Source organism: Populus nigra, chromosome 12 (genome assembly GCF_951802175.1).
Source record: "Populus nigra chromosome 12, ddPopNigr1.1, whole genome shotgun sequence".
In the NCBI taxonomy this organism is placed as follows: Eukaryota; Viridiplantae; Streptophyta; class Magnoliopsida; order Malpighiales; family Salicaceae; genus Populus; species Populus nigra.
In genome coordinates, this window is record NC_084863.1 from 4245027 (window position 1) to 4269046 (window position 24020).

Genomic DNA, 24020 nt, shown 5'->3' on the forward strand with positions numbered 1-24020 from the left:
TTTATGGTTTCCTTTTCTTCATCTTCTTTCACCAGACCAACTTATTTGAACCATCCTGGTGCTGCCTTGAAACCGATGTTATCTATGTTTTAGGAGAAACTTGACTGGCGATTTGGAGTGTAATCGTTGTTTTGTAAGAGTCAAGTATTTTACTAGAGCTATTGGCTATGGTGCTGCTGTCAAAAACACAGTTTCCTCGATTTGCTTGACAGTATTCTCCTCCGCTTGCCCCTTTGGCAGATACATGGAAACAAAAGTTGTGGCAGTTCTTCCATGTGGAACACGCTCATTGAAGAAAAAAGAGAATAGATGTATCAAATAAATACGCAGGGCTGTCACTTTCAGTGTTATCTCTTGTCAAGTTCTGTCCATCCAAATAAATGCTTACTTGTAATGTGATTGTTTCTTGTTCATAATCTGTGGTCAGCGACAACTCAGCTGTCTGTCACGACCTTATATATATATATATATATATATATGAAAGGATATGCTCATGTATGCCCAAAACTCAAGCAAAAAAAAATCTTAATCCTCAAGGACATTGGTGGTTGGGGATCCCATCCCAGAGCTCTATTTGTAATAAGCTAGTTTACATGAGAAGCCAAAACAGAGTCATGGCCGTGACGTCCAGCAACTAGAAATTTCAGAGAGGCCATGCGCATTTCTTCTTGTGGAATATGCGTGTGATGCCAAGAGGTTCAAGCGGGGAAAGTTGTCCTTTGGTCACCCTCTGGCGATTGCTTCAAAGAGCATAGACACGACACAACCACCTTTTAAAATTTCATGCCATAGCTGTTAATTGTAGCTGCTGAAAGGTTAGCATGGATTGATTAAAGGAAGGTGGAAGCACGTTGGGAGAGTTGAATTTGTGGGTTTCACGTCAATGCCAAGCATGTTCGACACTTTTTGTGCATGGATCATGTGGTCTTCCCTGTAATTTCAAGCTTTGAGTGGAGATTACTTGCAAGTTTAACTTTCTTGTCTGGAAACGGAATCTGCAAGGGGAAAAGAGGTAGCAGCCATTTGACTATGCTGTTCAAACCCGTTACTCTCTCTACTAGACGAATTAGAAAACATTATGGTGCACTTGAGGGTATAGCTGCTGTGGTTAATCGTGTGACTTGTTCTGTCCCCGTCCCGGGTTCGATCCTCTATGTGAACGCCTGTTACTCCCACAGTGCCTTACCTGCTCCTGGACTTGCAGGATGTCCAGCGGGCCGTGGAGAATAGTCGTGGTGCGCGCAAGCTGGCCCGGACACCCCATGTAAATCAAAAAAAAAAAAACATTATGGTAATTCATTAATCAGATTATCCTAACACATTGAAAATACTAGAAGTCATTATAGTTCTTAGTAAATTATTGAAGTCGGTTAGTAACAATTCTTTGCCATGGTTGAGTTGGATAGCGCATGGGACAACCTCGTGGCTGGGTCTTTGAGAGCTAGGAGGCGCATGAATTTTGATTTTTTTTTTTAAATAAAGGGTGGATGAAATAAAAAAATAATTAAAGAAGGATCAGGTGCGCATGCCTGCCTCCAAGCCCACCATTTATAATTTTTTTTTTTTTTTAAATTGAACATCTTGTTTTTTAAAACGTTTAGAATTTTCAAATTATTAATATTTTTTTATAAAATCCTCAATTATAATTTTATTACTATTTATAATTTTTTTGTTTTTTAAAAAATCAGATATAAAAAAAGCTGAAATAAAAGTTATTCTAAAAAATATTTCTTAATTTAAAAAGATAATATAAAAAACAGGCTGCAAGTTACTATCACATCACTATTCATAAATGAGATTTACATCATTTAGTAGTATTCATCTATACTTATAAGGTTATCTATTCTCACTAGGTTTTTGAAATTTTGTATAAATAGTCAGATTCCAATAAACTTTGATTTTATATATATATTAACTATTTTATTTTTATTAAATAATAAATAATAGTACATGATTTATACACATTGATTTCCGAAATGAATAATAAATAAAAATATAAATTTTTTATCCAATAAATAATTACTAACAAATTATTAATCAAGCCTATTTATCAAGCCAGTAACAAATTATTATGGAGGACTTTGAGGGATTGAGTTAATGGTTAACGAGTTTTCTTTTTTTCTTAAATTTTAATGTTTGATATTTAATACTAGCATCTAAAAAAATCATTTAATTCTTCTAAAAACATCATTAATATATTTTTAAAATCATATGAAAATTAATTTAATTTAATTATACGTCAAGCTAGTTTGAGAATAACTTTATTATCCAATAAAAAAGTTACCTATAAATATAAGGTAATTAACAAGTTATCAGTAAAAACACGATAAATTTTGGGAAAATACTAAATGATTGTTCAAAAAGAGGTTAAGAAAATAAAAAAAATGAAACTTTATGTTGAAATGCAATATTTTTTATTGATAAAACTAGAAAACTAATTTCTTAACTTTTTATTTAGTTTGGAAAACAAATTTTAGAGATTCTTTATGGACTTTATTTACAAATTTCCTACTATTTTTCAAATTAAAATAAGACACAAATACATCAATTTGTTTCTGTAGCTTTTTATAATGTAAAGTATTAAAATTATTATTTTTTATGTTTTTATTTTTAGTTAGTATTATAAATTTAATTTTTATAATAAGTCTATTATAAAGATATTTTTCAGTTGAGAATATAATTTTTTATGATTATTTTTAATTTCAATAAAATAAAATAAATATTCTATAATTAAATTATAACAAATACAAAATTTAAGATGACCTTCATAAACTATGGTTTTGATTTTTTTTGAAAAACTAGTTATAATCATGAAGTATTTTTTATTTTTTTATGAAAAAAATTATCTTTATTTTCAACAAAAAATATTTTAATTCTTTATTAAAAAAACTGAAAAAAAAATACTGGAAATAGAAAATTTTTTATATGAATCAACAACCCAACCCTCTCTCTGTTGTTAGATTATCTTTCCTGACTTTTTGGCTGCTTAAACATGTGCCACGTGGCAATCAGAAAAACACCCATACACGTACTTTTTTTAAACCAACGTGTTCAAAGACTACAACCACCGAAACCGAACACCAAGATCCAACGACGTCAATCTCTGAAAAGTACAAGGACATTTTCGTCACTATACCTAGTTAAATTCCCACGATGCCCTTCCCTTTAAATGCCCGGTTCTTCTTTCTGTTAAATGCCGAGCATGGCCTTGTTGGGTATATTCTGTGGTTCGATTCTCTTGTTCTTTACAGAAACCAAACACCTCATATATAATCTTTACTTCGTTTTGGTTTCTCTCTTTCATATTCGCCAAGCGTTTTTTTGTTTTTTTCTTATCAAGCTGCAATTCTAAGGTGATGATGATTTAAATTTATAGTTTTTAATGGGTTCTGTTCATTTCGCTCCAATTCTTGTCAGCTTTTCTTTGTTTTGAGTTTTTGATTTCTCGGTTTTTTTTTTTTTTTGGAGATGGTAAATCATAATGGGTCATTGGTTTTTGACTTGTTTTATGTTAAAGATTGAAACTTTGCTAGGTGGGTTTTGATTTTTATGATTGGTAATGATTAATACTGCATGTTTGAATGGATCTAAGTGTTTGATGTAGTGGTTTTGATTGTTAACATCTATGATGTGTTATCAAGGTATTTTTTTTTTTGTTGATTGGATTCTAAATAAGAGTAGTGATTTGGCCTTGGAATTGTTTATTTTTCCTGTTACTGTACATTTTCAGCCTGGTTGTTGGTAAGAGAAGAATCTTGTCTTAGAAATGTGTCATTCTTGCACAATGTGCGGTCTTATTCCATAAGATTCAGTTTCAGAATGAGTTTAGTTAATCGGTTTTTTCGATATTTTGGATTTGTAAAATGTGATCAATCATTTCTGTGCCTTTTTTTGGGATTCATATTTGATTTTTGTATTTCTTTTTTAATATTACTTGAGCAATCTCGTTAGTGTTCATGCTCATAGTTTTTATTAGATGATAAAAGTGGAGGTTTTTCTTTTCCTTGTTTTTTAACTTTTTTCCAGTGATGGATCTTCATTATGACACTTGGCATCGCATTAAAATCTTACAATGAATTGCCTCATTTAGCAGTTTTGTCTTCCTTTTCTAACTATGGATTGTGCCCAGAGGGTCCACCCTCGTCTTTTTCTTCCAATAAAAGTGAAAAAAATTGTCCCCTCACTTTTTCAGATTCTCTTTCATTATCTTTTGCTTAATGTACAAATCTTTGTGTCCTATCCTGTCCAATTCACTTCAGTAGTTAATTATTTACCATAGGATGCATATTTTACTGACAGAGAAATTCGGTAATGCAGTGTCCTATTGAGCTTGATGCGTGTTGATGGGCGTTTGTGAATGGCTGCTGGAACTGCTTTGTGTTCATGCTACTGATGGTGATGATTTTAGTGGTTTAGCAGTTTTTTAATTCAAGTTTGTATTTAGATGGAAATCTCTTTTTGATGCTCTTGATTCTTAAACTGGAAAATCAGTTAGCATGGACTAGAAAGATTCTATTCCATGGGCCAGGTGCTTTGTTTGTCAGGTGGTAACTTGTTATAAGGGACTTCGGATCTGGCTCTTGACATTAATTGGGCAAAACAGATTTAATGTTAAGCTGCATTTGGAAGCCCTGAGCTACAAGCAATAAATTTCTGTGAGTTAAGAAGAATTGTTTAGGTCATTTGACAATGGAGGTCCTGGTTTCACCACAAGGACAAAAATATAATTTGCAAACAGCTGCTCAGAAATTTTCATCTGGTGGTTCACAGAAGGATCTGTGGCATGTCGTGCGAGAAGGATCATTGGCTGATGTGGATTTGGCATTGGCACTGCATAAGAAGAATGGAGGAAATATTAATGCAAGAAATGTGTTTGGCCTGACTCCTCTTCATATTGCAACTTGGAGAAACCACATTCCTATTGTTAAGAGGCTTCTTGTAGCTGGCGCTGACCCTGATGCTAGGGTGTGATACCTCTTTTATCCCTCTGTTTATTTGATTAATTTCAAATCATAAGCTTTTTTTTTTTTTATGGTGATAGATTGTAACTTCCCACCGTCTTCCCTTTTTCTTATTTTTGTTCTAAATTTTCGATGTGTGTGCTTGTGTTCCACATAATATATTGGTCATTTGAAAGCTCTGCAGTTATTTGGAAGTCCATTACTATTTGACCCTTGATGATAATAAGGCATGTATATGGGTGGAGTTGTTGCAAATGAGTGTTGAGCTTTACTTGATGTGATGTACTTTGTTGAGCTTTACTTGATGTGGTGTGCTTCAGATCATTTTATTCAATCCAGACATGAAATGGAGATTAGGATGCAAGACAATTGAGTTTATATTGAGTGGCAAGGCAGATTTAACTAGGAGTGAGTAAGTATTGATGAAAGGTGAAAGATGATGATAAATTCTAGAGACTAAAGAAGGAAACTAGTTCGTGTGCATTCTTATGAAGTTCAATGTGGAAGTCATTATTGATATTTTGTAAAGGAACTTATTGCCATTTGTTGGTCTAAAGCAACTCTCTTCATGGAACCACGATAGTAAACATAATTTGTTTGTGGAGGGGCATGTGATATCAATGGGTCAATGCTTAATATGACAACTCCTGTTCCACTTCATTCTGTTCTTGTCACATCACATTCTTCATTCTTTCCATTATATGACAGTGTAACAAACCTGACTTGCATGGTTACTTGCAGAAACTAATACTTAATTTTGTTTAAATACTTTGGAAGATGAGGTAAAGCTGTCCTTAAGCTTTTGTTTCCAATAGATGCATGTTTCAGTACTCTGCATTATATTGTTTATAGGTCCCTTTTTTTCAAATACTTCTAAATTCTATGAATGAGATGCGTTCGAAATTGTGGACCATTCAGCAGCGTTGCTTCCAAATAGTAGAATACTGGTACAGTATGTGTATGATGCCAATATTTTATTGCTGATATTATATTTAACACCTTGTACAACTCTTAACATTAAATATATTCAGGATGGAGAATCAGGATGGAGTAGCCTTCACAGGGCTTTGCATTTTGGTCATCTTGCAGTTGCAAGTATCCTCCTTCAGTCTGGTGCTTCCACTACATTGGAGGACTGTAAGTCCCGTACACCAGTCGATCTCCTGTCTGGCCCTGTATTGCAGGTCATCAGAGATGGTTATAATTCAGGTAAGCTGCATCTATTTCAAGCATGGTTGATGAGGGTCTTACTGTTCCTGCAAATTCTATGTCACTTTGTTTGTATATAACCTTGAACTATCATTTTTCTTCAGTGGCTACCGAGGTGTTTAGTTGGGGAAGTGGTGCCAATTATCAACTTGGAACTGGAAATACTCACATACAAAAGCTACCTTGTAAAGTTGATGCACTTCATGGCTCTTTTGTTAAATTAGTCTCTGCTGCTAAGTTTCATAGTGCAGCAGTTAGTGCCAGTGGAGAAGTCTACACATGGGGATTTGGAAGAGGGGGCCGCCTTGGGCATCCTGAATTTGATATCCACAGGTATAGTGTTAAGAATTTGACTTTGATATCCACAGGCATAATAATAATAATAATAATAATAATAATGGTTGAACTTGTGCAAATGACATCATCTTTTCCTGTTTTGTTCTTTCAGCTTATTGTGATTTATGTGAACTTATGTGAATCAACAATCAGGTGCATTTTATTTTATTGTTTTCAGTGGCCAAGCTGCAGTTATCACTCCCCGTCAGGTGACTTCTGGTTTAGGATCCCGCCGGGTGAAGGCAATTGCAGCTGCTAAACACCACACTGTTCTTGCTACGGAGGGTGGGGAAGTTTTTACCTGGGGTTCCAATAGAGGTAATAATTATTTGATTTTTCTAGGCAACTGATATCTGATTTCAACTCCCAACTCTGTGGAACCGTTTAATTCTAAATCACATACTTACCCTTTATGTAATGGAATGGATGGGGAATATTTTAAATTATCAAACCTTAGTTGATTGGGTTTTGGTTTTAAGTATTCAAATTAGTGAATGAGGAAAAATGGTATTTTTCTTATGGCATTTTGCTGTTTTTTCACTCTGAAGTATTTATCTTTATGATCTTATTTTCTCCAGAGGGTCAGCTTGGGTACACTGTGGACACTCAACCCACTCCTCGTAGGGTAAGTTCCCTTAGGTCAAGGATTGTTGCTGTTGCTGCAGCAAACAAACACACTGCTGTAGTGTCTGATTCCGGTGAAGTTTTCACTTGGGGTTGCAATAGAGAGGGTCAACTTGGGTATGGAACCTCTAACTCAGCATCCAATTACACTCCAAGAGCTGTCGAGTACTTGAAAGGCAAAGTTTTGACAGGAGTTTCAGTGGCAAAATACCACACTATTGTATTGGGGGCTGGTGGAGAGGTAGCTTTGAGTTGAATTGGATCATTTCTTATGTGCATTTTGGTTTGCAATTCTTAACTGGAGGCAACAGCACATCATTTTTATTGTCACTTAGGATTCACAAATAACATATCATTGTTTAATTGTAAATATTCTTGTATGGCAGGTTTATACTTGGGGTCACCGACTGGTTACACCAAGACGTGTTGTGATTGCTAGAAATTTAAAGAAAAGTGGGAATACCCCTTGGAAATCTCATCGCTTGGAACGACTTCATGTGGCTGCTATTGCTGCTGGGATGGTGCATAGCTTGGCTCTAACAGATGATGGCACATTATTTTATTGGGCATCTGCAGATCCTGATCTTCGATGCCAACAGGTTTTAGTTTTAAAAGACTTGGTGTCTAATGATTTTTAACTCATTTCAGAACTCAGAAATGAAATATCATCTCTTATTCTCTCCCTATGTTTTACAGCTGTATTCATTGTGTGGAAACAATATCGTTAGCATTTCCACAGGAAAGTATTGGGCTGCTGTAGTTACAGCTACAGGCGATGTTTACATGTGGGATGGAAAAAAGGGAAAGGATGAGCCACCAGCTGTCACTCGATTACATGGTGTGAAAAAGGCCACGTCAGTTTCAGTTGGGGAAACACATTTATTGATTGTTGGTTCCCTCTATCACCCTATCTATCCATCCAGTGATGACAAGAGTCCTCAAACACAGATGGTGCAAGTTAGGGATGAAATAGAGGAGCTTGAAGAAGATTGTATGTTTAATGATGCAGAGTCTAATCATATGTCATCCGTTGTAGAGAAGGATGATTCTGGCCAAAAGTCCATACCAAGCTTAAAAGCTCTTTGTGAAAAAGCAGCTGCAGAAAGTCTGGTTGAGCCACGAAATGTCATACAAATGCTTGAAATTGCCGATTCACTTGGAGCAGAAGATCTGAGGAAGCATTGTGAGGTATGTTTTACGGCCATGGTCTTTGCAATGATTCTCGAACCTTACACAATGAGCTTCAACCTGTACCTAGATTAAATGTGATTCCAGTCTTTTAGTTCTACATGCTTCAATATGTCAAGTGACTCAAGGCTCGGCATTTGTTGCTTATCAATTGCTATGACAGGCAAAAAACATGATTGGACCCCCCCCCCCTCTCGCATGCGGAAAATGTTCATTTTTTTGTGAAATAAATCTGATCTACTGCACAGCAGTGCTTTATTCTATTGAAGGTTGCTTGGCTATTTCTCTAGGGTCATCCTAGAGCTTTTCTTTGTCTTTTTTGAAACTAGGTTTGAACCAAAAACTATGTTTTCTCCTTGGAACTCTTTTGACTGACTAGTCACCCCCTGAGGCCTCATGTATTAGGTGGTAAATGGTTGAATGAAGCAAGGTCTAGTTTTGCTGGCTTTCTAAGGATTCTTATATTGGTAAAAATTCCTAGTAAATAGTTTATCCTAATGCATTATTGGTTATTCTTTCATCCCACTTGTCATGCTTCTTGTTTGGTTAATCTCATTCTGATGGTAAATATAGCGGTGGTTAGATCAATTCTTAACTTAAAGATCCTGTTTACATTCTCTTTCTGTATGTATTATGTATTGTATAGCACACATTTATCTATTTATCTGCTCTGAATAGGATCTCCATCTTTATGCAAGTATGTATTGCTATTTTCTTGTTGACAATCGTGAATGGATCTCTGATGTTTGACTAAATTCCCTGTATCTATTTTCTGCAGGATATTGCCATTCACAACCTTGATTATATTTTAACAGTCTCATCACATGCTTTTGGTAGTGCCTCACCTGAAATTCTTGCTAATCTTGAAAATCTGTTAGACCAAAGGTCATCTGAACCTTGGAGCTATCGTAGTCTTCCAACTCCAACAGCTACTCTTCCTGTCATTATCAATATTGAGGAAGATGGTGAAAGCGAGGTTTCAAGGACTCGTGACAATTACAGTGACAAATCCACCCCAAGGAGTGTAATAGATCAACAATTAAATTCCTTCCTACAACCCAAAGATGATCCTATTTCCAAACAAGTTCGGGCTTTACGAAAGAAGTTGCAGCAGATTGAGATGCTTGAGACAAAGCAATCTAAGGGGCATATTCTTGACGATCAACAAATTGCAAAACTTCAGACAAGATCAATTCTTGAAAGTTCACTGGCTGAACTTGGTGCTCCAGTTGAAACAGCACTGGTAAAAGCATCATCTTCAGTATCACCAGATGAGAAGGGGAGCAAAAAATCTGAGGTATCAAGAAAACAAAGAAGAAAGAGCAAACAACAGCCAGAACAAAGGGAAATGCCATCTGCTTTTACTAGCACTGATGCAGAATCCAGTTCTGTAAAGAATTTCATGGATGTTGAGGTCTTGCAATTTCCCACAAATAAGGTTAGGTTTCTAATTTTTCTATGTGAACTCCTTTTACTATCATGAAAATTTTTAATGCACCATTGCTGATGCGTTATTTATTAAATTTTTAGATTTAAGTATGGTTACTAAAGGCTGCTTTTAACCAGGGGTGTTCATCAACCCACCTATCTGCCCCACCCAACTATACTGTCCCTGACCCACTCAATCAAGAGGAGGGAAGTAGGGTCACTTAGTAGTTATGAAATAACCAACATACTGTGTCAATTAAGGGGTTCAAAGTTTCAAGTATTTCAGGATAACTGGCTGATTAATATTAAACAATGTCCCTTTATTTTTAGCCATTCAACAGACCAAGATTTATTTCTAATTCAGGAATACTCATTCCTATCTGCCCAACATGCTGGCCTGCTAACCTGCCTGATCCAGCAAGCATATAGATGGATGCAGAATGTGCTCCATATCCTAGTAAGCTAACAATTTGACAATTTCGGAACTGGTTGGAAATCTCAGTCCAAAACCAACAAGGGCACGCACCACTAGTTGCATGATGTATCTTCTGTCAGAGAGTCACTTGGGGGAATTCAGTTTTTGGCCCTGCACAAGTTTAAATCATCCATGTCCTTTTTGAGATTTGTTTAAATTAGGCTAAAAGATCTCATTATTTTCTCTGTGAATCCAGTGCATTTGCTGAATTTTCATCTCAGTATTGTAAGGTGTCAAGCTTTAACCGAGTAGCAGGTGCTGGTTTTGATTCCACCTATAATTCGCATGATTGGTGGCAACTGCCTTTACAATATCCCAATCTTAATCTGCGTGGTTGTTTAAAAATACTGTTAGGATAACTGTTGTAATATCTATTTAACTCCCTAGGCTGATCGCATATTCTAGGAGGAGGAGGTTCTCATTAATTAGTTTTTTTCTTAATTTAGTTAACTGTCCTTGTGTTAACCAAGCCTCCGATTGGACACCTCAGTGGTTAAGACTTGGGATTTCTACTAGGAGCTTTCAGGACCTTGGAAGGGGTGGAGTGGGGAGTTTAGGAATTGGGGGAAGGCTAGCTAACCCCCATAATGTAGTCCAAGGCTCTTTGGTTCTTTCATTGGAGCGAAAGGGGTTGTAAAGTTAGCCTCGGATTTTCTTGAATAACTAGTTACATTTACTGAATTGTTCAAGTTAATGTTTATTAGGAGGAAGAGACCACGTTTGGTGGTAGTGTGGTGAACCAAACTTCTAAAGAGATCGGATTCTTTGTTCAGAAGAAATCAGGTTCAGACTTGCCAAAAAATAAGATTTCATCTCCAGCAGTATCCAAGAAAAAGAACCGCAAGGGTGGGCTTTCCATGTTCTTGAGTGGTGCCCTGGATGAGGTCCCCAAAGATGCTGCTCCCCCTCCACCAACACCCAGAAGTGAGGGTCCTGCATGGGGTGGGGCTAAGGTTTCAAAGGAATCTGCTTCACTTCGTCAAATACAGGATGAACAGAGCAAAACCAAATTGAATATACCAACTAGGAACAAAGATCAGGTGGAAGATCATTTTGATAGAAGTGATGGAAAAGTTTTGTTGAGCTCACTTATGCCTTCCAAACCAATTCCTCTGGTGTCAGTACCAGCATCACAGGCATCTGATGCAGAAATAAACACACCCTCATGGGCTTCCGGGACTCCTCCACTTCTTTCTCGACCATCACTTAGAGACATCCAAATGCAGCAGGTATACAATTTCATACCTTGCTGTGTCTTTCCATGTTTTTTAATTGAATTGCTGTCCTTTTCTGTACATGATAATTTATTATATGAGCATATAATTGCTCTGCGTTACAAGAATGTAACAAGATACATCATCATATTCTTAATGATGCAGGCTAATATATTGTGAATGACAAGATTATGTATTGAGGTCGCCAATTTATTCTGTGGACAAAGTCCAATTTATTCTGTGGACAAAGTCATTTCATTTCTGGAAAACACAATCCATGCTTTATGTTGGAAGAATGTCTAGATTGAATTTTCAAGCCTCCTTTCTATTTTTATTTCAATTTCTTTTCTGAAGTTCAAGTCTGCATTTTTATTATACCTTAGTGATCTTATTCTTTTTTTGCTTATCTCATGACAGGGAAAGCGACATCAAAGTATATCCCATAGTCCAAAGATGAGAACACATGGATTCTCAGTTTCCACGGGTCAGGGCTCGCCATCAGATTCTCCAGGAATGAACCGCTGGTTCAAACCTGAGGTTGACACTCCCTCATCGATCCGTTCGATTCAGATCGAGGAAAAGGCTATGAAGGACCTGAAGCGCTTCTACAGTAGTGTTAAGATTGTCAAGAACCCATCTTAAGATGGCTGTATGATTTAACTTCAGTACTTGGCAACATGGGCGCTTCGTTGCTCTTGTTTTCAGTTAAATGCACTGCCTGATTTCACTGTACAGAGGTTACATTGTACATTCTGTTGTTCTAGTTTTTAGAGTAGTTTTCATCTCTTCTATCTTAAGGACCTAGATGAATAAATTCTCAGATGCCTCTTCATTCTTTTTCAACAAGAGATAATTTTGAATAACAAAATCAATTGTTCATTGTAATAAGATGTGAACGAAGGGCTGGTGTTCATCAGCAAAATAATCATCATCTCAAACTGTGAGCAACCTGGACCAAAGCTGTATCACTCTTTTGTTTGGTTATTGGAATATCAATGCTTAAACACTACACTGTATTTATCTTCATAATGAATTAGATTTTGTCCTAAAATCTATTAGTGTGCATCGTACAAGGCTCATCCTGGACCTGCAAACCTTTTAGAATATGGTATTCATGATTTTTTAAGAAATTAAGGAGATCTTTCAAGTTGTTTGTAACGTTATTGGTTCATGCGTGAATAAAAATCTTATTACAAATACTTTTGGTCGAAAATACCGTTTCTTTTTCTCAACCAAAGGTTGTGGGGGTACGATGATTACATGTCAGTTAATTATAGAAGGACTAGAAATAAAAAGTAAAAATAAATATAGAATCCTAGTCCTAGAGCTATATTTATGCGAGGTTTCCAATTTCTTGATGATAAAGTGGCATATACTCGAAACCGTAGGCGTGAGCTCCAATTCTTTGACTTTGAAAATCAGAGAATCCGCAGCAGCTAATAAAGGGTCAACGGCGTGGTAAAATCATTCAGCACCATTAAATTATTAATTAGAAGGTGAATTTACTGTTCATCTCTTTACAGAACATTATTTGTTAAAACAGTGCTGTTTTTTTTTTTTTAAATTTTAATTTTATTATTTAATATTAAATTTATTTGGAATGTAACTTCATCATTTATTTTGATTTACAAAATATTATTTAATTTTATAAAATATTTTATTTTTTTAATTTTATCATTTAATTTCAGGTTTATTAGAAATTTAGCTTTATAGTTTATTTTAATTTATTTTCTATAACATTATCCTGGTCTTATGATCTAATTTGAGAGTTTGACAGATTAACTTGAGTTGACTTGAGTTTTTTTAAGTTTTTTTAAATTATTTTATTTTATTCTTCAATATTGAATTTACCAAGAATTTAGTTTTATATATTTTTTCAATTATATTTCTATAAGGCTATCTCGATCTAATGACTAGGGCTGTAGGTTTGACAAGTTAACTCGGATTGACTTAAATCATATTATTTGGTCTTTTATTTTTTAATTGATTTTTTTTCAATTTTATCTTTTAACATCAAGATAATTGAAAACTGCTTCATATTTTGATTTACTTTTTATGAGATTATTATGATCTCAATATTCAGGTCGATCGCAGATTGAACATGTTAACTTGAGTTGATCTAAGTTGATTTAATAAGTTGTCATCTCAATATAACAAAAAAAGATATCGTCTTAAATTTCTTTGAGTTAAATTATATTTTTACAGTTCAGTATGGTTTATTTTGAACCTGTCAAGTCAGTCAATTCTCACTTGATATTAAAAAAAAATATTAGCCGTATCTCTGAATATTTTTTTTTTTAAAAAATTCAATATGCTCCGTATGTAACACATGGAATGATATAGTAATTACCCATGACACATGCATGAGCAATGATATAGGAATTACCTATGGTACATGCATGAAATATTCTTGATTAAAAGCAAGATTTACCCTGGCATGGATGGTGAATAATTAGTAGTGCTAGACTGATAAATCGGGAGGAGCAGTGTCATCATATCAAGTGCTATTTTTTATAACCCTATTGAACCTCTTGTCCTGTGACCTTTTTTCCCTTGGTGCTATATGTCTTTATTCCTTCAATTATAGAGGAGTGCCAAGATGTATGATTTCCTTTTTTATTTTTTTATTTTTTGAACGCCATATCTTTTCTTTTCCTCCATTTTTGAAGGGGATTTGATGGGATGAGGTGACTTGGACGATCATGAACCATGCGAGTTTTTATAGGTTGTATGATTGATGGGTCTTGGTTGAGGAAGGAGGTTTCTCTTCTTCTTTAACTTCCTTTATGTAGTGTCTGAAAGACTCCCAGTTTCTTGAAATGGAGCTAATTAACTTGGTTTTGTTTTTATATAATGGGGTTAGAGATTATTAAAAAATAAATTATTTTTAATATCAACATATCACAACAATAAAAAAAATATTATGAATCAAACCGCAAACAAGTAAAGAAACATTATGTACTAAGATATACAAAAACATGTTAGAGTTTTGGGTAGGCTTCACTTTGCCAACCATAACCTTGCCTAACCTACCAGAGATGGGGTTAGCAGGGTAGGGTCTCCCCAAGATCAATCAAAATCTCTCTTGCAGGGATTTGTCCTTGTCACTGAACTTATTATATATCTTCATGGATTGTTTATCTATTATCTATTGAAATCTATATTTTGTGGTTTTGTAGTGCTCGTGGAAATAAATGCAGAAATCTCAGGTTCACCTTGGATTATTTTCCATTTCATAAACGATCGATCACTGGCCATGGCACAATCTTCTTGGAAGTTGTCATTCATTCCAAGATTTGGACTCCATATTCTTTATGAAGTTCAGTCACCTGCTCGGCTAGGACGTTACCATGGAAAGAGATCTTGCTTTGGCTCTCCTTTATTAGAAAAGTGGCAAATATTGCCCGTATCTCTCTATTTTCTTCTTTAGATTGCAAATTAACTTTAATAATGGTCTTTGGCCACTCAGCTAGCAGTGAAATAAGTCTATTCTTCAATAATTACTTCATATTTATGAAGCAACTTTGAACAGACATCTTTTGTTAACAAAATATCTTGGATTTGTTTTTAGTGTGGAAAAAGCTATTCCTCTCCATCTAATCTCCACCAATCGCCTCATCTTTTCCCTTAACAATATCGCATACTCCATCATTCTATCATAATTATTAAGCCAATCCATGAAATCCTCTATCCCTGTATATATCTTCATTAAAGGTGGATATTTCTTTGAATCTTCAACCATAACTTAGTTGGGTTACGATGAAGAAATTATTTAGGAGTGTGATAGTTGTTACTTAGAAGATCTATTAATTTTTCTATATGATGGTAAAAATCGATAAAAAGCTGAGGCAAATCAAATATTTGATAGGCACTGCATAATATAGGTGGTGAACTACTGCCACATGCATCCCATGGTTGTTTACTACATAGGTGGCCCGTGCATCGCCACAAGCCGAGTTGATTTCTTTCGTAACAAAAAAAGAAGATATTAAAGTGTTGCCAGCTTGTTTTAAAGCAAACAAAAATTCCATGAATCCATTTATAGACCATAATGCTAAAGGAAGAAGATGAAAAGAAAATGGAAAATGGAAAAAAGCTTCAATTTAATCCGAGTTAGCATAGCAAATTTATGATAGGGATTGTGAGGCCGGGACATTCTCATAGAAAACATATAGAAAAATAAATAAATAAACTCAATATTTAATAAATTCAAAGTCGAAAACTAAAATCAAGAAAGAAAATAGGTGTAAAAAATGATTAAAAAAGAAGGTCGATGTCAACCTTGGCTAACATCTTATACCCGTGACCCGGGTCATGAGACGGGGATGACCGCATAAAAAAAGTAACGAAGCCCAATTCTCAACAATTCAATGCTGAAGGCTGAAAATTAAAAAAATTAAAAGAATGAGGGACAAACTTGACATAAAAATAATAAAAATAAAATGATTTAAAAGTCTTGAACCAATTAGAGCTAGCATGAAAAATGTGTCACTCGAACTGTGAGGCTGGGTTATCGTCAAAGAAAAAAAAAGCTTAATTTTCAATAAACCCAATGTTGAATGATGAAATAAAAAATAAAATCAGTGAAAATAAGATATTAATCAATCCGGGTTAAAGTTCCATACCAATAACCTAGATTATAAGACTGAGATCATTGTACTAAAAAAACTAACGAAACCCAATTAAAAAAAATAAGACATTGAAGGATAAAATAAAAAAATAATTTTAAAAAAAGGAACCAAGAAAAAAAATTAAAATAATAAAGGCCTAATCTAACATAAAAATTAAATTAAATCAAATGATAAGAGATGAATTAATAATAAAAAAAGAATTCAATAAAAATAAAGAGAAATCAAAAGAATAAGGGTCACAATTAAAATAAAAAGAAAATAGAGGACAACTCTTAATTTTGGCTGAGTTGACATGTTTCCTAAGAGAAAGAGAGAGAAAAGATGGGGAAGAAAAAAACCCAACCACCGCAAGACATCATACGCGCGCTACCCCTATAAACCCGCCTCCACGTGCACCATCGACAGAGACGATGATTGCTTCCTTTTGGACACCGAGAGGCGTCACACATGTCACATAAAAGGTGCAGACGCCTCCCATACACCAATAAGTTTTCTCATTTTTTTTTGTTTTTAATTATTAAAAGAGCTAAGTGCTCTAGACCTTACATGATATTAATAAAAAAACCATAACTAAAAGAACAAAAAACCCCTTGACCTAAGTTATAATTTTTTTTTGTTTTTAAGGGTACATTAGTAATTAAACTGACCTGAAAAAGATAAAAAACCAAAAATTCCCCTCCCAAATAGTTAATCAAATTTAACTTTTAAATGTATTTAGACATTACATTGCACAAATAAAAAGATTTAAAAATCATTCTACCCTATTCAATTTTATAATGACAAAGGAATACCGTGAAATAGATAATTTTATCTATGGAAGCAAGTTGTATAGTTTCAATTGTTGAGGGTAAAATAATAATTTTACTCTGCAATCCTGGATAGCTTTTGTTCTAGTTCCAATTGATTATGAAACACCCAATTCTAGAGGAAAAGAAGAACGTGTAATGATAAACCCCAAGAACATTGAGAAGAGTCCAAACCACAGGAACACGGACAAAAACGAAAAGATTTTATCAAAAGCTCTTATGGCTAATGAAGAATGTTAAAGGCTGATATTCTCAAGCCCCTAACAGATATGCGCCAAGCAAACTGCTGGTGGACCTAAAACAATCATGCATGTCTCCAACAGGAGAGAAAATGTGCAGGACCCATCGAGAAGGACTACTTGCCAAGCACAGATAGCAGCCATAGATGTTCATGTCCGTTGGCCCAAAGGGGAAGACAGGAGCAGTCAAAAAATCATGCGAACAATATCGAGATCTTGCACTCTTTTGCTTTTGCATGCTGAAAGAATACATATGCCTTAGTAATAGAGAAAAGAAAGGATAGATTGGAAATGTAGTGGACCCTTCTGGGTAAGAGAAGGCCGAGTATTTGATAGAAAGCAAAATACAAAAAGAAGGCACTTTGAGGGGATGATGCGACGAAGAATTTAGAAAATTATTTCTATATAAAAATGTCTCATTTAAGACTTAGAAATATTTTGGTTATCTTGGTGCCAACTTTTATGCATTGAGACTAATTCCTTATTCGGGTCGTAAATAGGCTATCATTATAAAGTGGTGTCAATATATATATATATATATATATATAGCTAAAACTTGATTTTTCTTAAGGTTCTTCTATCTAACATATTCAATAACATGTATGATCATTCTAAGGTCTTTTCCAATATGAATTGAAAGGATCATAATCGTCATGACACATACTTAGGCTATTTTATAAAGTAGTGCAAAAATTATAGTAAGAAAACTTAAACACTCTTTGCACTTAAGAACAAACTTTAAAGATAGTGTTTTTTTTCTTTAATCTTGAGAATCATATAATATCCTATTCTCATAAAATAATTTTTATATATTTCATCATTTTTTGCTTTTTTATTGGATTTGTTTTAGCTATATATTGTTTTTTAATTTCATTATTCAATATTATATTGATTTTGAATTGATCTTCGTAATTTATTATTTTTTTATAAGGTTAGCACAACCTCAAACAAACATCTCAACATTTTGTTAATGCTTAATTTTATCGGAGTATATTTTTGTTATCATATCATTAAGTAAAAAATACTTCAAAAAAACATAGTTGTTAAATCATGTGGAGTCAATGATCTAGATTATGAGTTTGACATGTTAAGCTACAAAGCCCAGGTCAATCTAATATGTTATCATCTTAATATTAAAAAAAAGATGTTATTTTGAAAAAAATTTAAAAACCAAACCACGCTTTTTACTAGTCATCTAGGTTTCTGTTGAACCTACCAAGTTGACCGGGTCATTTTGGAGTAAATTCTACGCGAGTTAATTTTAAACCCGGGTTAGGCAAAGAGTTAAGTCAAAAGGTTTTAAGGTTGAACCGTTAGGTCGAGCCCTTTTTTTCCCTTTTCTTTTATTTTTTAAATTTCATCTTCTAGTTTTTTTTTTCTTTTGATTGAATCCTTTTTACCTTTTTTTTTCTTTTCAATTTCATCCTTTAATATTTGGTTGATTTTAAATTGGTCTTCATAATTTGTTTCGGTTTGCTTTCTATGAGGTTATCGTAATCTCAAACAAATTTCTTGATATTTGATTAATGTTTAATTTAGTAAGTGTCTACTTTTGTTATCATATCTTTAAGTAAAAAATAATTTTTTAAAAAACCAAAGTTGTTAAACCCAGTAGAGTTCATGATCTCGGTCGCTAGTTTAGTAGGTTAGACAATGAAGCTCAGGTCGATCTAATATGCTATCGTCTTAATATTAAAATAAAAAAGTCATCTTGAGTTTTTTTAAGCAAATTCTTTTTTTTACCGATCATTTGAGTTATATTTGAATATGTCAATTTAACTAGATCATGTCAAGACAATTCTCACATGTATTAATTTTAACCTTGATTAAACAATGAGTCAAGTTTGAAGATTTCAAAATTAACACATTAGGTCAGATTTAATAATAATATCATGTAGTTTCTTATGACCTGGATTTTTTTTTTCATATGTAAATCTTTTTTTATCCGAACCACATGTAAAATAGGCTAATAAACTAATTTATGCTAGAGAGAGAGAGAGAGAGTTGAGAGGAAGATATGCAATTTTAATGAGTGAGGATGATGTGGCATATAGGGGTGTGAGAAGTATTGTAAACAAGAATGATGATTACATGAAGTTGCCTAAAAAAAGAATTATCCAAAAGATGATGTAGAGGGAGTGAAACAATATTAGAAAAAAAAAATACAGTGATACAAATGATAAGATTAGAGTGAGAAATTATCAAGAACATGAATATTGAAAAGTTACCAAATGAGTTAAGGGCTATTTGTAGGTATATGCTACTACTAATTTATGAAAGATTTGATAAGTGTCATATATCTAAAAGTATATATGACTAACATCCTCAAATCTTATTAAAAAAGACTAGTGATTTAATCACGTGGTCACGTAATCTATACCCAAGAAAGATAAATTCTAGAAAGCCAAAGAATCATGTTTTATAGAAATGTGATACTTAGATTATCTGAACCACATACAAACACTATTAAAATAAACCCTTACCCAACAAATACCAATTCATAAACAGAAAGTAAAAGGAAGATATCACGAAGACAATTGTTATTCAATAAGTCAAATCAGCTTTTTAAAGAACTTAGAAATGCGAAAATATACCTCTCATACACAAGCAATATTATTATGAAATCAAAGTTTATAAAAGAAACTTAAATACAAGCTAAATAAATCTATTTATAATTGATAAAAAATGTCTTAAACAATTCTAGAAAAATAATAAGGGTGTTCTAAATATAATATAAAAAAATCCTAAATCAACAAGGAAACTAATACAAATTCTGCATAGTAGCTTCTGTATTTTATTTAAAGACCTTATTAATATCTTATTGACCTGAAATTTTAACCATATATAAAAAAAGATCTCTGAAAATTATGATAAAATTTCAACTTGTTTCAGTGGTTAGATAAAAAAATTATACTTGTTAGTGTAAAGCTATGTATTAGAAAAAATCATCTTAAAACCGACTTTAACCTCCTAAATAAGTATGAAAATATTTGTAATAGCTCATGCCCCTTATTATCTTTATAGAATATAGAAACTCCCAAAATATTCTATCAAAATATCCTTGTAATGTTATGATTAATTGTTCAAACAAGATAGCCATCATGATGCCAACCCTAAGCCTATATTATGGAAGAATGAGCATTTCTTGCACTTGAATTAGGTTGATTATAGGTTATCCCATATGTATTGTAGCCTCCTTGAAGTCAGCTTTCCCTCAAATATATTGAATAAGCTCATTCAGTTTCTCATTTAACTTTTTTATTCTTGACCTTGTAATTGGCTCAATTGATACATCTAGTAGATCCTTTGTGTTGGTAGGCTAGCCTGTATCAACTAAGATCCTAATGGTGGTGTAATTATAAGTTTTTTCAATCATATAAATTATTATTTAATAGTAAAATAGGATGAAGCAAAGAAAGATAAAAATATTTATTTTATTATTATTTTTAAATAATACATGTGAATAATATTTATTCACATTTGTGAATGACGACCTTTTCATTTAAAAAAGAAAGCTATAAATCATAACAAAATGGAAAAGTGGATAACGTAATATTATTGTTAAAGAATCAATTTAATCCAAAAGTTTAAACTATTATTTGAGGTTTCAAGATGTGATTTATATTATTCTCTAATACATCCCCTCAAGTAAAAGCCCTTTGGGTTTAAAATTTGCACATGCTCACATTACCTTGTGTTTCATTTTTATTAAATAAATAAGGATGGTAAGATTTGAACTCGTGATCACTTGATCATCAAGGCTCTAATATTATGTCAAAGAACCAATTCAACTAAATTATTTGAAAGGATGTATTAGAGAATAATATAAATTATATCTTGAGATCTTACTTAAAAACATAAGTTTTTGGAATGAATTAGTTTTTTAATATGATATTAAAGTCTTAATAACCATGCGGTTATAAATTTAAATCCTAAAAGATGATATTTTACACTTTTTATCTCTCTCTCTCTCTCATTTAGGGGCCAGACCCTCTTGATTTGAATGTGGCCTCACCAGATCTTGAATCATCTTAAATAAAATTTCTTTAAACTTGCTTGATCAAATTACATTTGATAAAGTTTGCGTGAAGATGTGTTTATTAATGATTGCGTGCACGAACATATATGATCAAACTTGTAGCTCTCTGGCAACATATGGAAACCCAAATTATTCTACATAGGATATGACCATGACAGTCCTGGTTAACATGTTAATGTTTATGTTTTTTGTATAATCAATTCATAAAGGGAGTTGCTAAAATCATTACTAACCATGTTAGCTAGTTATTTCCATTATCTCACCTTTTAAAATGATTTCTTCATTTTTATTTTGCTAAATTAATTTAGCAGCTCCCTTTCGTAAAATATATATTAGTCATAATATAATCATCATAACTAAAGCCATTATATATTATTTATTTTTGAGGAAAAAACCCATAAAACTACACTTAAAAATCTATTTTTCTTGCTATGTAACTCAAAATTGAAAGCATTAGATAAACAAACTCGAATTTTAGCCTTCAATCTTCACCTTTTGGCCTTTGTTTGAACACTAGAATACCAAGAAAGTAAGAAAATATTTTAAAATCGACCCTACTTCAATGCAGAACAAAATGGTGCCGGAATAACCAATACATCTTGATCGGTGTTTGATCGAAGAATCTAAGATAAGTCAAGGTTTTAACCGAGATGGTTCTTACTATTCTTTATTCATTTTTTAGTGGTGGGACAAGAAACATCAGTGTGGTAGTTACAACACTTCACGCACAAATTAACTTAAATAAATTGAAAGAAATCAATCATGGTACAATCGATTACGTGTGTTTGTGTGTATTCCTGACTAGCAATGCTTTTTGCCATGATTTGTGTGTTTAATACTACCCATTAATTTGATCTCTCTCGTAATCGAAAATGTTTATGTTTCGTATCTTCATAGATTTCCTAATTTTTTTTTGCTACATACATATCTTTATGATAAAGCAAAGAGCAAGTGCAGATATCATGCTTTGGTATGGGCGGTGGTGATCCTTTTTGGTGCATGATGGAGATATCTACCTTGTTGTTACGTATGGCTTTGCTTGGAAGACCACCAAAAATTAACTATAATATAACAATAATAAAATAAATAGGGGGATTGTGGAGGTCCATGTCCCCTCCCTCATGCTTCTCTTTGGGTCCTCGTTATTTCAGTGATAAAGCTCTTTTTTTCCACAGAGATAGCCTGTAAAAGCCTCTAGAGTCACTCTCTTTCTTTTCTAATAAAAAGCTCCCTACAAGAAGACAACATCATCCCTCCAAAACCTACCAGCCTTTCCATTATTTTATTCTCCAAATGACCTGTCTATCATGTGCTTTTCCACATTTATGTCTTCGTTATCTTTTCTCTTACCTCCATCTACTTCCTTAGTGTGTGGTCTTGTGTGCTAGCGTGTAAGTATGAAGAGAGTGATAATATTGAGAACCTGAGTACCTTGCAGCTAGCCTTGCTGTGTTTTGATTGTTGAATCATGACTCAGATATAGAGGATCCTTGAAAGAAGGAAAAGGGGTGTTTGGAATGAAGTTTGATCCAAGATCCTTGTCTCTCCAGTTCATTGAGTCCATGTTACTGCTAGGTTTCGCTATGTATTGAGTTTATACACAGCAGCTACGAGCTAGCCCTTGTGTTCAGATTTTGGCTTCAATATAGAGTGAGCGCTAGCGATAGAGTTTGATTCAAGATCCATCTCATGTGTGCTAGCTAGCTTTTAAATTTTTAATCATATCCCTACTTCCTGTTAATTCTTAGGTTTTTTCTTGCAAGTTACTATATTTGGTAAACATCATGAACTGATCTCGGACCAGGCTTCATTCCTTACACCGAACCTTTCCTTTGGCTGATTACAAGACCCTAATTATAAGGTATGTGCTCCTGATCCAATCTCATCTTCTGAAACAACATAGTTCTGATCTACTTGTGGAATTTGAAGTAGATTATTTCTTGCATTTTCTGGTCTGACTTATCAATCATTCTTTGATTTCGATCTCATCACCATGTACTTCAATATTCGTATGGCTACTGAGATCGATCCTTTGATATTCCTTGACTTGAGCTTTCCAATATTTGACCTGTTACTACGAGACTATGAATTTGATCAGAAATACCCAGAAAATAGTAGATCGATTCCATGATTTTAATTTTATAAAGCACGTACAACTTGTTTCTTCTCTCCAGCTCTTTCCTCTCCAACCTAGAGAATTCTCCAGGTGACAAAAAGATTCGCAGACAAACAATACAAGACATGTACGAATGATGCTTTAATTTATTAAAAACATATATATAATGTCAAGTACATATGAATATATATATATATACACACACACACACACACCTCTCTCCTTAATTTCCTGTTTGGAACTTTGTATCAAGGTTGTTTTTTATTTTTTTAATTATTATCAAGTTTAATTTGCTTCTTGGTGTTTTTACTCTTCAACACCTGTACCCCTGCTAAAAATCTTTGATTCTTGGTCTGTTTCACCGAGTTATGCATGGATCTCATAAACATAAACCCCTTAGCGTGTCCCTGGAAAGCATATCCCTACATCATCTGGGTTTATATACATGCACACATACAGGCTATATATATATGATCAGTATGTCCTTGCATATGAATACACTCACAGATACGTTTATTACATGTGGCCATATATATATAATTTTTCTTTTTTCTTTTTTTGATGAATGTGATCAGATCTTATGAATTATGATTAATAAGAAGATTTAGTGCAAGGGAGCGATATATTATGGCTAAAACAAGGGGCCGTATCTATATTTTTGCTGTAAAATATTATGTGACAATTAATTTAATTCATTTTCAACAGATTTATCTGCAATTATTGCTTGTTTCATTATCTTTAATGCTCAGTTTGT

The 24020-nt window shown here is 33.4% G+C and overlaps 1 protein-coding gene across 1 annotated transcript; it reads left to right on the forward strand.

The window, feature by feature from the left end:
• Window positions 1-3193: 3193 nt before the first annotated feature.
• Window positions 3194-12217, forward strand: LOC133670139 (uncharacterized). Its single transcript, XM_062090625.1, has 11 exons — window positions 3194-3353; window positions 4318-4965; window positions 5993-6170; window positions 6275-6503; window positions 6685-6824; window positions 7085-7371; window positions 7517-7729; window positions 7827-8318; window positions 9097-9756; window positions 10926-11450; window positions 11853-12217. The coding sequence occupies exons 2-11, from the start codon at window positions 4690-4692 to the stop codon at window positions 12075-12077; spliced, it is 3225 nt and encodes a 1074-aa protein (XP_061946609.1). The 5' UTR covers window positions 3194-3353; window positions 4318-4689; the 3' UTR covers window positions 12078-12217.
• The last annotated feature ends 11803 nt before the right edge of the window (window positions 12218-24020 follow it).